We start from the raw sequence: 15,097 nt of genomic DNA, 5'->3' as shown, positions 1-15,097 counted from the left end.
GTACAGTATACAATTTTGTCTTCGTATACCACATAAACAAGTACACACAAACACAGAGCAAACAATGTTGTTACTGAACTTAGACTAAAGACACCATTTACTTTGTTCATCGCTTTATATTTACAGCATTTTTTTTTTTAAAGCAGCAGTGTCACAGCAGGAATTTATAAAAGCTAAAAGCAATACTCTTGCAGCTATTAAACTTCTCACCCGACATCCCTCAGCTGTCTGAGCTGATAAAATTCCTCCATTGACAAATGAAACAATAACTATGATTTTATTTTATTTTTTATTCCCAGGTCATCACCATGGAGGCAATGTTCGGCATTATTATTATGGCCCTGTTAGACTCTGTTTGGTAGACGCTATAACTGCATCCTCTGGCTGAAAACTGATGTCCTCTAAGACTCTCCTCTGCTGGCCATTTAAAACATTTCTGGCCATTATAAGACTATAAATATGTTGTATTTCATATTTCCACATTAAATATGTGGACATAAAGAATTGAAGTAAATTTATTTAAAATGTTAAATATTTTACCGCATATATGTCATTATATCATGTGTAAATATTTTGTAAAGCTACGACTGATACGAAACATTTCTGCAGAGTCATTCATTCTTTTTCAACTGCTTTTCCGGGGCCGGGTCACGGGGACATCATTCTTAAAAGAGAGTCCCAGACTTCCCTGTCCCCAGACACTTCCTACAGCTCCTCCGGGAGGATCCCGACACGTTCCCAGGCCAGCTGAGAGACAAAGTCCCTCCAGCGTGTCCTGGGTCTTCCCTTTTTCCAGTTGGACATGGCTGGAACACCTCCCTTGGGAAGCCTCCAGAAGGCATCCAAAACAGATACCCAAGCCACCTCAGCTGAATTCTCTCAATGTGGAGGAGCAGTGGCTCTACTCTGAGCTCCACCTGGGTGACAGAGCTCCTCACTCTACCTATAAGGGTGTGCACTGCCACCCTGTGAAGGAAACTCATTTCGCCTGCTTGTATTCGAAATCTTATTCTTTCGGTCATGACCCAAAGCTCAAGACCATAGGTGAGAGTAGGATTGACTGGTAAATCGAGAGCTTTGCATTTCGACTGAACACATTCTTTACCACAACAAACTGGTACATTGACTGCATTACAGCTGCACCTGCACCAATCCGCCTGTCAATCTCAAATTCCATTCCTTCTCACTCTCGTAAACAAAACCCCAAGGTACTTTAACTCCTCCACTTGGAGTAAGGACTTTCCTCCAACCTGCAGATGGCAAACCACCTTTTTTCCAGTTGAGCGCCATGGCCTCAGACTTGGAGGTTCTGATTCTCATCCCAGCCGCGTCACACTGGGCAGCAAACCACCCCAGTACATGCGGAAGATTCATTTTCGATGAAGTCATAGGTGTACAATCAAACTTGCTTGTCTATTTTTTAATTGATTCATTAAAATAATTTGTCAATATTTTATTACTGACTTTACAGTTTTTATAGTACTGTAACAAGTAAGTACGAAAAACCTTAAAACACACAAAAAACTATAAATGCTTTCTAAAACTGTAACTAAAATGAAAAGAAAGTAAAAAAAGACTAACTATAGAGACATATGAATGAATCAACGAACAAACCTTAAAGGGCACCTATGGTATAAAATATAATTTTAAAGCTGTTTGGACAGATCTGTGTTGGTATAGTGTATAGACCGTCATACTGGGGTGATATGAACACACCCAGTCCTTTTTTTTCAATTTAACTACAAAAAAAAGGGTCGGCCAATTGGAGCTGTTTTCAAATCGATCGCACCATTACGTGGGTGTGCGATCCCCCCGCCCACCGAATTGATTGACAGCTGCGTGCATTAACATGTTCCGGTAGTCAAGTGTATATGTCAACAAGACCAGGCAGACATACGCAAAGCAACCGGGAATAAAAGGTCTGTTCTGTTCACTAGGATCAGTCGTTTATAAGTCGTTTGCGTCTCTAGAATGTGTATATAAAGTTTCAGATCAAAATAGGCCTACCTGACTAAAAAAAAAAAAAAAAAAACTGAGCACACTTGTACCTAAATTTCAACAATATTGTCATTTAGAGAGAGAGGAAAAAAAAAAAAAAAAAATATATATATATATATATATATATATATATATATATATATATATATATATATATATATATATATATATTTCCACCACGGTCCAAAAACATGCGTTATTCACCTTATTCTCAGCTGACGAGCGGGCGCTGCCATTTGAATCTTTTTGTCTCGCGACTTCCGGTCACATTCACTTCCATTCATTTTTTGACGTTAACAACTGCTCGTTACACTGCTTGATGTTGTAATTTAATATTTTCTTATTATATTATGCTACTTGGTCTGTGTAGTCATGCAAACATTTGTTTGTTGAGCAAGTAGTTTGGCCATTTTCTGCCGTTTATTATTCCTAGTCATTTCTCCCATAGGCGACTGAATCGGAAGTTCTAAGACAATCGCGAAAACAGGCGCACTTCCGCATTTTAGAATAAGGTCATATTGATGCAAAATCATAGGTCATAGGTGTACAATCAAACTTATTTGTAATAGTAGTGTAAAATCAGTAATAAAATGTAGGTTATAATAAATTGATTCATTAAATAAATTATTAAATAAACACACAATCATTTATATCAACAATATTTTCATTCAGAATATATATTAGCTCCGGTTTCCCGGACATGCACTATAAGTGAATTGAATAAACTACATTGGCCCTATAGTTTATGTGTGTTAATGAGTGTGTATGGATGTTTTCCAGTACTAGGTGTCGGCTGGAAAGGCATCCGCAGAGTAAAACATATGCTGGATAAATTAGCAGTTCACTCGGCTGTGGCGACCCCAAATAAAGTGACTAAGCTGAAGGAAAATGTCAAAATGAATTAAATAAATCATAAATGAAAGGGAATATAAGAATTTTTAAGTGGTCTCTTGTGTTTATTGCTTTCTAGCTTTATATAATAAATTAAAATTCAAGTTTTTAATTTTGTTTTATTGACATTAAAGTTACTCTTATATTTTTATCTTATTCTAATTAATTAATGTAAGTAATGAAAACAAAATGTACAAAATTATAAGTTTATAGTTTAATTAATATTAGCAGAAACGAGGGAAATGTAGGGTTACTATATGATGCACACTTCTGGAAGCAAGTTAACTTACTTTTCAAACAGACGTCTTTCTTTGAACAGTTCCAAGATGGCGCCTTTGTTGAGGTACAGGGAAGGAACAGGTACTGCAGATTTACCTTTGACTCCATACGCTATTATGAAGACAATATAGTCAAATAAGATTTTTTATCAGCATCGGAGAGCCAAACACCAGTCGTCAAACTTCTAGTGAGATGAAGAGGAATATGAAGGTACTGTAAAAAACAAACAAAAACCTCACCGTCATACTTTAAAATACAGTCATATCCATACAGCAGCACTGGAGGGCAGTAGAGACACACCTTAGTAAAATACAGTAAACAACCAAATCTGCTCTCTGTTCTTGAATACCGTGAACTGCTTTAAAGAAAGTAAAAAAAAAACACAGACTACCTGCTCCACGCACACGAACCGGTGAGTTAAACCCCGGGAACTAAGACAAACAGCTTGGAGGTAAATTACAATGCACTTTTGATGTGCTAACAAAAGGAATTAATTCACATGTCTCTACCTGTGCAAATCTGCAGTCACCAAATTTTCCCTGCACTGAATTTTCGCCCTCAGACTCGTGTAGTCACTGTTGCTTCAGGCTCACTCATTCCTTCTGCGTTTCGGCGATGAAATTCAAGCATCTGAGAGCTTCACAAATGAAAACAGCCCCCTATTTCGGTCGTTTTTAAATCTTTAATTGAACGTGCACACTTCTGTTCTACAGTGATGCAATATTAAGGCACGAATCGGTGGCATTTGCTTCCTGCAGGTTAATATGCATACATATACAACATGTGTGATTTGTCATAGCTGACATGTATATAAACAGCGCAGGTGTGCGTCTGGAAATAGCAATGAAGACACTGTATATATATGGATGTGGCATATAATCATGTGAGTGTAGTGACACTGTAAACAGCTTGGCTGACTTCTCAGCAACATTAATTTCTATTTCTTCAGTTCTATTCTTGCAGCTTGTCTTGTGTTATTCTGAAAATGCTGCCTGGAACATGTTATATTTGTAAGATATTTCATTTATTTTATGGCACATTAGTTCCCTTTTTTCTTTACTTTCACAAAGGTACCGAATGACATGCAAGCCAAAGGATGCTACATATATAATCATTATGGTATTTATTCTTTCTTATTATGTCTAAATTTTAATTTATCCTGAACACATATAATATTAATAATAATAATAATAATACACTGTAAAACCCAGTTAAGGTAACTCAAACCATTTGACGAAACCGATTGCAACAAACCATTTAAGTTTAAAGACTAGTCCTAATGAGTACTGTGAACTTAATCCATTGGAGTAAAAGAAGCAATTTGAGCACAGTAAAACCCAAAAAGTGTGACGTGGTGGCGCAGTAGGTAGTGCTGTTGCCTCACAGCAAGAAGGTTGCTGGTTCAAGCCTCAGCTGGGTCAGTTGGGATTTCTGTGTGGGGTTTGCATGTTCTCCCTGCGTTCGCGTGGGTTTCCTCTGGGTGCTCAGGTTTCCGCCACAAATCCAAACCGTTGGTACAGGTCAATTGGGTGAGCTAAAACTGTCTCTAGTGTATGTGTGTGAATGAGAGTGTATGGCTGTTTCGCAGTGATGGGTTGCGGCTAGAAGGGCATTCACTGCGTAAAACATATGCTGGATATGTTGGCGGTTCATTCCGCTGTGGCGACCCCAGTTTAATAAAGGGACTAAGCCAAAAAGAAAATGAATGACTGAATAAAACCCAGTGATTGAGGATATCTCAAACCAGCAGAGTACTGAAAGACTCAATAAGTTAAGTCAACTCAAGCCATGAGTTATTAGTACTATCAACTTACTCCATTTAGGTAAAGTAAAAAGGTATTTAATTAACTCATTACCTTTAACACAGAATTCAAAACTCTTTTTAAATCAGTAGAATTAACTTTCAGTAAATTTTGAGCTCATTTCAGTTGATAAAGTTGACTGTTGGGTTCTACAGTGTTAATAATAATAATACAAAATTCTGAATATTTTTGTACATGAGGGTGATGAACACTTAACACACCTCACGCAAACTCTCCTTTCCATACCCCTCCACTGCATACCATCAAGATGTAGCATGTATTGAACTTTAACCAAATCCACTAATAAAAGGCTATATTTTTAACAAATGGCAAGACGAATGGGATCAGTGTTTAAAAAATAAACTTTTTGAAATGCAGTCTGAAATAGAAACAAAATCCATTTTTTAAACTCAAGACATGATGAGTGTTTACAGAAGATGCCGTATCCAACACACAAGCCTCACACATGAACATTTACTCAAAAGAGAAGAACCCCCAAAAATGTCAATATTGCAACAGTAACCAAACTGTTAAACATATTTGTATTTGGTAACACTTTTTTGTTGATCAAATTGAGGATTAGTGGACTGTCTGCCTAATATCTGATGATACTGCTGCTAGACAGACATTTAACTGACTATAAGAAACTTTGCAAGAACATGTCAACTTACACTAACCCTAAACCCAACCTAACAGTCTACTTATAATCTAGTCTAATGGGAATTAGTTGGCATGTAGATGCAATGTAACTTAAATTCAACAAACAGACCATCAAAATAAAGTGTGACCTCCTATTCGTAATGTTATCAGACAACAATTTTTATCTGGAGAGACTTTAAATGAAATATTTTTAAATGTGAATCCTTCTAAAATTGTACATTTATTTTCAATCAAAAGTAAACCTTAAATAACTGTTTTAAATTTTTATCTTATATATTATCATTATTATTATTATTATTATTATTATTATTATTATTATTATTTATGTATTTTTATTTTGTGTATTCATTGCTGTTAATGACTTATAATGGACTTTATGCACACAGACTTTTAATTTTCAGCCAGGCAGCCCAAGGGCTTCCGGTGAACTGTCTTTCAATTACAAATGTGCCAGGTTTAAGATCTGATTTCTTAAAATTCAGTGATCTTCACTGCCTGTTGAATATATGATATAAAGTGGGTCTCAGATCGTACAAGAAGCACAGCATTAAATTAATCAAGAACATTCATAATAATTTACAAAATTTGTTTTTATTCTCCACACAGAGCATCAAATGACCTCAGTTGTGGAAAACAGTCACATAGATGAGTTTATGATGGTTTCATGGTGATTTTGGGCCTTTCTGAAGCTGACATTCACCTGCGGAGGTTTTGAACAACATAAGGGTATGTAAATATTATTATTTTTGGCTTGTTAAGTTGAGATGGCAACACGTTGGCTCAGTGGTTAGCACTGTCACCTCACAGCAAGAAGGTTGCTGGTTTGAGTTTTGGCTGGGTCAGTTGGCATTTGTGTGTGGAGTTTGCATGGTCTCCCTGTGTTCACAAGGGTTTCCTCCGGGTGCACTGGTTTCCCCCACAGTTCAAAAAGACATGAGGCATAGGTGAATTGAATAAACTAAATTGGCCGTAGTGTATAAGTGTGAATGTGAGAGTGTATGGGTGTTTCCCAGTGCTGGGTTGTAGCTAGAGGGGCATCCGCTGCATAAAACGTATGCTGGATAATACAGTGGTTCATTCTGCTGTGTTGACCCTTGATGAATTAAGGGGCTAAGCCAAAGGAAAATGAATGAATGTTGTATTAAAAATGGTAAATTAATTGAATACATATATTAATAATAATAATAATAATAATAATGATGATAATAATAATGCATTTCCAACAATATTTTAAATAGTTTCAATAGTTTTTTTTTTTACCCTAATACAATGGCTCTTTTAATGTTTGAGGACACATCTTCTAGCATTGCATCAAGTGCTGCTGCCTCATATGGTTTCAGGTATTGCGATAAAAGAAGCAGAATCCATTGTAATAAGCTTTCTGCGGAGTATTTTGAGTTTGCGCTTTGATCATTTACCTCAGGCTTCTAGTGAATTAGATCTTCGTATGTGCAGACGAAAGCAGCATTTTGAGAAAAGATACGGCTGATGAAGATTGCATTTAGACAACTGACCATGGGAGTGAAAGAGATAAACATCAAGGTGAGTTTTAACTTCCGTCTTTGATTTGTGGCTTTGTGCGGCTGTTTGTCACCGATGAGGCATCTTTTGTTTCTAGATCAAAGCCCTGTGTTTTGCTCTTTTGTTGGTGTCTCAGAATAGATGCATTTTGTATGCTTTCAGAGTAATGTTTTTCAAGTTTTTTTGTCTTATGATAATTTAAAATAATGCACCTTGTCTGGCTTATTAGATCTTATATAGATCAGTCATATAGCGGGTGTTATTGGAACTTAACTGGAAGTGTATGTTAACAATGCTAAGGTCATGGCTTTGATTAACATAAACTGATAAAAGAAAAGGCATTGTGAATAGATTCGAATAGGGTATATGCCGAGCTAGTGTTTTTCCCATACTGATAAACTTCCGGTGACCTGTTATTGTGAATTTTTTCCCCATTTTATACGGTTCCTTTTACAGCATTGATGTTGTAATGTCATTAAAATACATTCAGTTAAATAAAATTTGACATTCATTTAGTTGCTCAAGCGTAAAACAAGACAAAAAGCCGTTTGCTCGCACCCGCCCTTTAGAATCGGCAGGCTAGCACAGAAGCTCCATTGAATATACTGGGGTAAAATAAATGCTCGTATTATAAAGATATGGCAGGGGAAAATGTAATTTAATGCAGTGCTTCTTGTACAATCTGAGACCCACTTCATATCGGATATTACTCAGCTAGTGGAGATCGCTGATTTTTAAAGAAAACAGCCCTTAAACGTGCCAGTTTTTGCATTGGCATACAGTTTACCGGAAGCGCTTAACCCAGGTTACTGGCAAATTAAAAGTCCTATTAGCATGCTTCGGCATATACCCTATAGCAATGTCCTTCTCTGAAATTATCAACATGTTGTCTTTTTAGTCTTTTAGCACAGTGGTTTCCAAAGTGGGGGGTCACAGGACAATCACTTGGCTCTTGGGAGATATCCAAAAATCTAATAAATTTTATGAAACTATTAGAATTAGCATATTTTATCCATAACCTACTGGAGAATAAAATAGTTGTTAATATTAAGACTGTTAACATGATTACGTTATATTAAAGACACAGTAATAGCGTCAGATGCAGCACATTGATTTTATGGCACCAGGTTAAACTTTCTAACACCCTTACTGCACTCATGTACATTAAAAATAAATACAGGCCACAACTGAACGTAAAGGATGGTCTTCGAGTGGTGTTCTCCAAAATTAAACGAATAGACTTGTGCCTATTAGTGTGTGTGCGCTGTTGTGTGCGAAGTTTATATATTTATAACCTTCTTAGAGAACAGATTTGGGTGTAACAAGTTCCACAGTAATGCATTACTGTATTCAAAATTACAGTTTTGAGGAACGCAGTAATGTAACAAATTACATTTTAAATGTGTGTAATTTGATTACAGTTACTAAAGTCAGTGTAAATACGTTACTTGCATTCCAAATATAGGTTTTGGAAGAAAAAAAATGCTTCTTTTAAATCACGTTTTCTGCTGCAACGTCAGTTAATGAGCATGCACTTTTAAATTGCTGGAGAACGCCAGCTGAAATGGATGCTGACGAGAGTGTTTGCTTCTTCATTTGGAAGACATTACTTTGAAAATACAGACATTACTTTGATTTCATTGAGCGTAAAAACAAAAATATTGCTGTGACATGCAGTTTAAGTTTGGTAAAGAACTTTCCACTGCTTTTAACTCGGCCAGCTACTTGTTCAAGCATTTGAACAGAAAACATTCTACGAGAATACTCGTCACCAAGGAGTACACCAGATGCCCAAAAACACAGTGGTCCAACTCAGCTTGAACAGGCTAAATTGAAATTTTTTGTGTGTGTGTGTGTGTAGGATAGGGACTGAAGGTATCTTCTGAATGTAAAGAGAAGTGTAGCTGCTTATGGGGCTGTTCACATATCACGTAATTTGCACGCTTGCATATTGGAAGTGCATATTGTGCACTCTCACATTTCCCTGGTGCACCCAGTTGAAAACCGCGCGTCACGTAACAAGATCTGACCGATCAGCTTCATGCTTTGGAATATACACATTTTGATAAATTAATTAGCTTAGACAAACACAGAACACCCAAACACTGCAGTACCTTTTTCATACTATAGATGTCAATAGTTACAGGTATCCAGTTTTCTTCTAAATGTCTTCTTTTGTGTTAAAAAAAAAACAAACAGGTTTGGATCAAGTGAATGATGGGAGAATTTTAAGTTTTGGACGAACTCTTTAAGTGTTTTGAATATGTCATGCCGCTGTGATCAACCCATTGTAATGTTTTCAGAAGAGTATTAAATTACTGAAAGAGCTGCAGTTTATTTTGTATATTTATAGGTATATTTTATGTTTTAAAAGTAACTTCAAAGCAAAGTAATTAGCAATCTGGTTACTTTTTCACATGTAGTAATTAGTAAAATAATTAAATTACAATTTTCCAGTAGTAATCAGTAATTTGTAATCTATTACTTTTTTAAAGTAACTTACCCAATACCGTCAGAGAATATTGGTCACAGGCTGAAATGTTTGGGAACCCCTGCCATAGCCCATGTTTATATGCAGCAGTAAATTATTAGCAGACAATGAAGTTTTTACCACTTTTATTCAGAAGCAGGTTGCTGTAAAAACACAAAGGAGCATTAGATTACGTAGATGCAATTTATAGAGCACGCGTTTGCTTGGATGAAAGAATTGATTGAAACAGTCCCAGACCTGCAATTATGGCACTAGCAATGTCACTACTTAAATATAGCCGTGTACAGTGTAGTTCTACACTGCATTAAATCCACATAACAGCTTTTAAAAAAGGCTAATTTTCCAAGTTCTGCAGGGACTTGCTTCGGCGTAAATACATTAGAAAGAAACAGTTCATAATATCAACATGCAAATTACTGTAGACGTACTTTTGTTAACCTGGTTCCTTGTAATGCCTCTCATCCACTATAAACAAGACAAATAAAGGGCCCTCGGAATGGCTAATTTAATGTCATTCAGAATGTGATGCAAACACATTAAATCAAATTAAAACCATTCACTGAGCTATAATGGCTCTACCTACACTTTCTTTGTTTAGAAATGTCTGCATAAAATATATAGACTATAGTAACTAAACGTTTCCATGCAGCCGTTTCTGTTGTACCTTCAGTATCAGCTAAGTCAAGGACAGATGAATACACTGTTCATTAGAGTTCGTCTTAAAGAAACAGACATAGAAGAACATATAAAAATATTTGAGACCACTTGAAAATTCTCGGGATGTGCTGATTTACTATGTATGTGTTTGAATAAGTTTTCAATGTTTGTTTTATTTTGTAAAGGTCTGATGATACTCCTTTCACATTCCAAATAAACATAGGCATTTTTACATTTGTTATCTTGACCAATTGCAGTTTTATGCTTTACACTCACTGGCCACTTTATTAGGTACACCTGTCCAACTGCTTGATAATGCAAATATTCAGTCATGACATCACATGACAGTAAGTCAATGCATTTAGGCATGTAAACATGATCAAGACGATCTGCTGCAGTTCAAACTGAGCATCACAATGGGGAAGAAAGGGGATTTAAGTGCCTTTAAATGTGGTATGGTTGTTGACGCGGATGCTACAGCAGCAGACGACCACACCGGGTGTCAATCCTGTCAGCTAAGAACAGGAAACTGAGGCTACAACTCGCACAGGCTCAGCAAAATTCAAGATTGTAAAAATTCTGCCTGGTCTGATGAGTCTCAATTTCTGTTGCGACATTCGGATGGTAGGGTCAGAATTTGGCATCAACAACATGAAAGCATGAATCAATCCTGCCTTGTATCAATGGTTCAGGCTGGTGGTGGTGGTGTAATGGTGTGGGGGATATTTTCTTGGCACACTTTGTGTCCATTAGTACCAATTGAGCATCGTGTTAACACCATAACCTGAGTATTATTGCTGTAATGTCCATCCCTTTATGACCACAGTGTACTCATCTTCTGATGGTTACTTCCACCAGGATAACACACCATGTCATAAAGCGCAAATCATCTCAGACTGGTTTTTTGAACATGACAATGAGTTCACTGTACTCAACTGGCCTCCACAGTCACCAGAACTCAATCCAATTGAGCACCTTTGGGATGTGGTGGAAAGGGAGATTCGCATCATGTGCAGCCGACAAATCTGCAGCAACTGCGTAATGCTATCATGTCAATATGGATCTCTGAGGAATATTTCCAGTACCTTGTTGAATCTGTGGCATGAAGAATTAAGGCAGTTCTGAAGGCAAAATGGGGTCCAACCCAGTAGAAGTAAAGTGTACCTAATAAAGAGGCCGGTGAGTGTAAATGACCTTTTATTTTTAAATTTAGAAGAATTATAATCAGTAGCCTGCATAAAAAAGTAAATCCAGAGGTACTGAGATTTTCTGGGTGATCTTATTATTTTTCTTTGCTTAACAAATGTTATGGCTGCCCAACATATTATTATAGCATGATCGATATTGTAATGTGTGCATCCACAATGGTCACATCGCATAGATAATATGCAATGTTGAGTTGACTATGCATCTTAATTTTTACATTTACATATGCAAAACCATAATGAATGCAGTGTTTATTTTATTTTTTATCTTTGCTTTGTTGCATTTATCTATGCTTGTAGTTCATTACATTTTTCGATAACAATTAATAAGGAGCAAATTAGGAGTTTATTGAAGTAAATGTCATAATGTTTCCTAAAAGCAAGAATTGAACCTTAAAATAAAGTGTGAACAAAAATAATTTTTAAATTGTGCTATTCAATCATTTCTTGGACTTTTATAGATAAATACAATATATTGCAATGTACTGTATATCACAATGTCAGATTTTTCTAGTGTCATGCAGCCCCAACACACCCTTAAAGTCAGAATTATTAGACCACCTTTGATTTTTTTTTTTCTTTTTTTAAATATTTCCCAAATTATGATTAACAGAGCAAGGAATTTTTCACAGTATGTCTGCTAATATTTTTTCTTCTGGAGAAAGTCTTACTGGTTTCATTTTGGCTAAAATAAAAGCAGTTTTTAATTTTTTAAACACAATTTTAGGGACAAAATTATTAGCCCCTTTAAGCTATTTTTTCCAATAGTCTACAGAACAAACCATCATTATACACTTGCTAAACTTAACTTGCTAAATTACCCTATCCCGCCTAGTTAACCTAATTAACCTAGTTAAGCCTTTAAATGTCACTTTAAGCTGTATAGAAGTGTCTTGAAAAATATCTAGTATAATATTATTTACTGTCATCATGCCAAAGATAAAATAAATCAGTTATTAGAGATGAGTTATTAAAACTATTATGTTTAGAGATGTGTTGAAAAAATCTCTCCGTTAAACAGAAATTGGGGAAAAAAATAAACAGGGGGGCCAATAATTCAGGGGGGCTAATAATTCTGACTTCAACTATGTATAAGCCATGTATATGTGGGTAGTTGCCATGGATTACTTCCATTTTAATATGATAGACTCCATCTAGCTTTGTTTTAAACAGTTAATTATATAATAACAGTTTTTACAACCATGCTAATTGAGAGACTAATATTCCATGTGGTTTCAAAATTAATATGCTCATAAAAACTGCATGCATAATAATTACAAGCAAACGCTGTTGAAAATAGCCTGACGTGCAGTATATTTGTACTATTAAAAAAGAAATCATTTGTTGTACCACAAATTAAACTAATGAATGCTAATAGGTGATTATGTGGGGGGGAACATACAAACCCATAGAACCTGAGATATATAATTTCCCTCATCTAACAAGTAACATATATTATGAAAAAAAATCGCTCAATTGAAAATCGAGCAATGTTTTGCATTATTTTAACATAATTTTGGTTTTTATTACACAGAGGATGAAAAAATCCTTGAGTGTTTATGTGACTTTTTGTACAAGTGTAAAAGCTTGTCTATGCAAACCCCTGAGCAGCATAGCACCTCTGGTTCCCTCCGGCATCCTCAAACTCGTCCCAGCATTCGTGCTATCCACCAGTTGCAGGGCATGACAATCTGACAGATTACCCGTCCTCCCTGGTAATAGTAGGGATATGGCCAAAAGCCACCCAGGGGCTCGTAGTATCGCCGACAGTAACGGTACCCACGGCGGCAGTACTGGCAGCAGTAGCCTCGCTCATCTAGGCTGTTGTCCAGCTCCAGCCCCATTTCACTCTGTGAAGAGAGAGAGTCAACAGGGTCAGAACCACAGCCAAACAATACCTGCAATCTCACCACATGCCGCTTGACAGATAGCGTGATTTTAGCAATAAAAAAAGGTGCAGTGCTCCTGAAGAGTTATTAAAGGTTGTAGGAATGCAATGACAAAAACTCCTGTCATGCTCTGATATACCCTAGTGATCAGAGTGGCATTTACAGTAGATGTTTTAGAGGTGCCAAGCAAGGGAATCAGATATGATTAGACGCATTTCAATATTTAGTAATTCAGTATATTGTGATCATGTACACTATTGATATCATGGACACTTCAAAATGCATTAAATAATTATTACATAAACATTTAGAGTTGTTTTTAAAATAACATTGTATCACAGTGGTGTTCATAAATGCACCAAAAATATGCAATTAATAACTTAAAAACATTGTAAGGTTAATCTAGCCTACATGCTGAAATATTGAATAAAATTTCTGTTAAAATTCTGATTATTTATACGGCAATTGTACATTAACAGTGAGTAAAAAAGCATTAGTTAAATTTACTAAACTCACAATAAAAATGATTTTTTTAAATCTTAGGTGATGGTAATTTCTTAGTTAATGCCTATGAATGCATTAAAATTTTTAATCTTATTAAGTCATAATCGTTATATTAAAAGGAGTTAATATCTAATCAGAACCATTTGTATTACTTCAGCTAATATTAAAAAAGCAACTGCAATAAACAGAGGGATATTAATCCTTTAACTAATATATAATAATAAGACTTTATTGTGAAGTGTTACCTATTGTATTTTCTAATCCTTTTGCAACTAATTTTAGTTAACTTAAAAAAAAAAATTGGAACATGTAGTCTATAGTACCGTATATCGTGATAAAAGTTTCAGCAATTAATATTAAAATGAATGCAAAATTTTGTTGAAACATTACTTTACTCTGAAAAAGTAAAGTTAAGTATTTTTGGCTATTATATTTGTTAAAGTAACTTTTTTTGCAGCACAGTTCAATATCACGATAATACCTTATGTTTTTTTGTTATAAAAGCTTTAGCAATAATTAGTAGTAGTATAATAGATGAAAAAATGTTGTTGAAAGATTAGTTTACTCTAAACATGTGTATACAATATAGCAATACACAAAGTATTTTTAGCTATTATATTCGTTAAAGTAACCTTTTTTGCAGCTCAGTTCAATATTGCGATAATCCCGGATATCGTAATAAAAGCTTCAGCAATTAATAGTTGTAATATAATGTACACAAAAGTTTGTTTAAACTGTTGTTTACTCTGAACAAATGTACAGAATAAAGCAACACACTTAATATTTTTTGTTATAATGTTTGTTAATGTAACTGTTTTTTCAGCTCAGTTCAATATTGCGATAATGCTGTATGTCATAATAAAAACTTCAGCAATTAATAGTAGTAATATAATAAATGCACAATTTAGTTAAAACATTTATTTTCTCTAAACGTGTATAAAATATAGCAATACCCTAAGAATTTTTGGTTATTTTATTTCATAAAGTAACCTTTTTAGCAGCTTTGGTCAATATCATGATAATACCGTATACCACGATAAAAGCTTCAGCAAATAATAGTAGTAGTATAATGAATGCAAAATTTAGTTGAAACATTAGTTTACTCTGAAAAAGTAAAGCGTTTTTGGCTATTATATTTATTAAAGTAACTTTTTTGTAGCCCAGTTCAATATCATGATATTACCATATGTTTTTTTACAA

General features: G+C 35.1%; 2 protein-coding genes across 31 annotated transcripts in view; one reads left to right on the top strand and one right to left on the bottom strand.

The window, feature by feature from the left end:
• The first annotated feature begins 3,202 nt into the window (after nucleotides 1-3,202).
• Nucleotides 3,203-15,097, top strand: part of LOC141377576 (uncharacterized) — a 79,356-nt gene continuing 67,461 nt past the window's right edge. For 3 of the 17 annotated variants that reach the window (XR_015507904.1, XR_015507903.1, XM_087282119.1), the window contains exons 1-3: nucleotides 3,203-3,378; nucleotides 6,237-6,356; nucleotides 7,086-7,172. Coding sequence is in view for 3 of the 17 variants with exons in the window: in XM_087282118.1 (XP_087138244.1) it covers nucleotides 7,119-7,172 (54 nt within the window). In the remaining 14 variants the exon portion in view is untranslated. Of the gene's footprint in view, nucleotides 3,620-6,236; nucleotides 6,357-7,085; nucleotides 7,173-15,097 lie in introns of all 17 variants that reach the window. The other 14 variants (XM_087282118.1, XM_087282121.1, XR_015507911.1 and 11 more) reach the window with 11 other exon arrangements.
• Nucleotides 9,752-15,097, bottom strand: part of tnmd (tenomodulin) — a 344,370-nt gene continuing 339,024 nt past the window's right edge. For 11 of the 14 annotated variants that reach the window (XM_087280537.1, XM_087280538.1, XM_087280539.1 and 8 more), the window contains one exon: nucleotides 9,753-13,354. In XM_087280537.1, the coding sequence (XP_087136663.1) occupies nucleotides 13,145-13,354 (210 nt within the window). In that variant the 3' untranslated portion in view covers nucleotides 9,753-13,144. 14 annotated transcript variants of the gene reach the window in all.

Source organism: Danio rerio, chromosome 14 (genome assembly GCF_052040795.2).
Source record: "Danio rerio strain M-AB ecotype USA chromosome 14, GRCz13ab, whole genome shotgun sequence".
NCBI classification, from domain to species: domain Eukaryota; kingdom Metazoa; phylum Chordata; class Actinopteri; order Cypriniformes; family Danionidae; genus Danio; species Danio rerio.
This window is presented reverse-complemented; position numbering and strand designations above follow the sequence as displayed.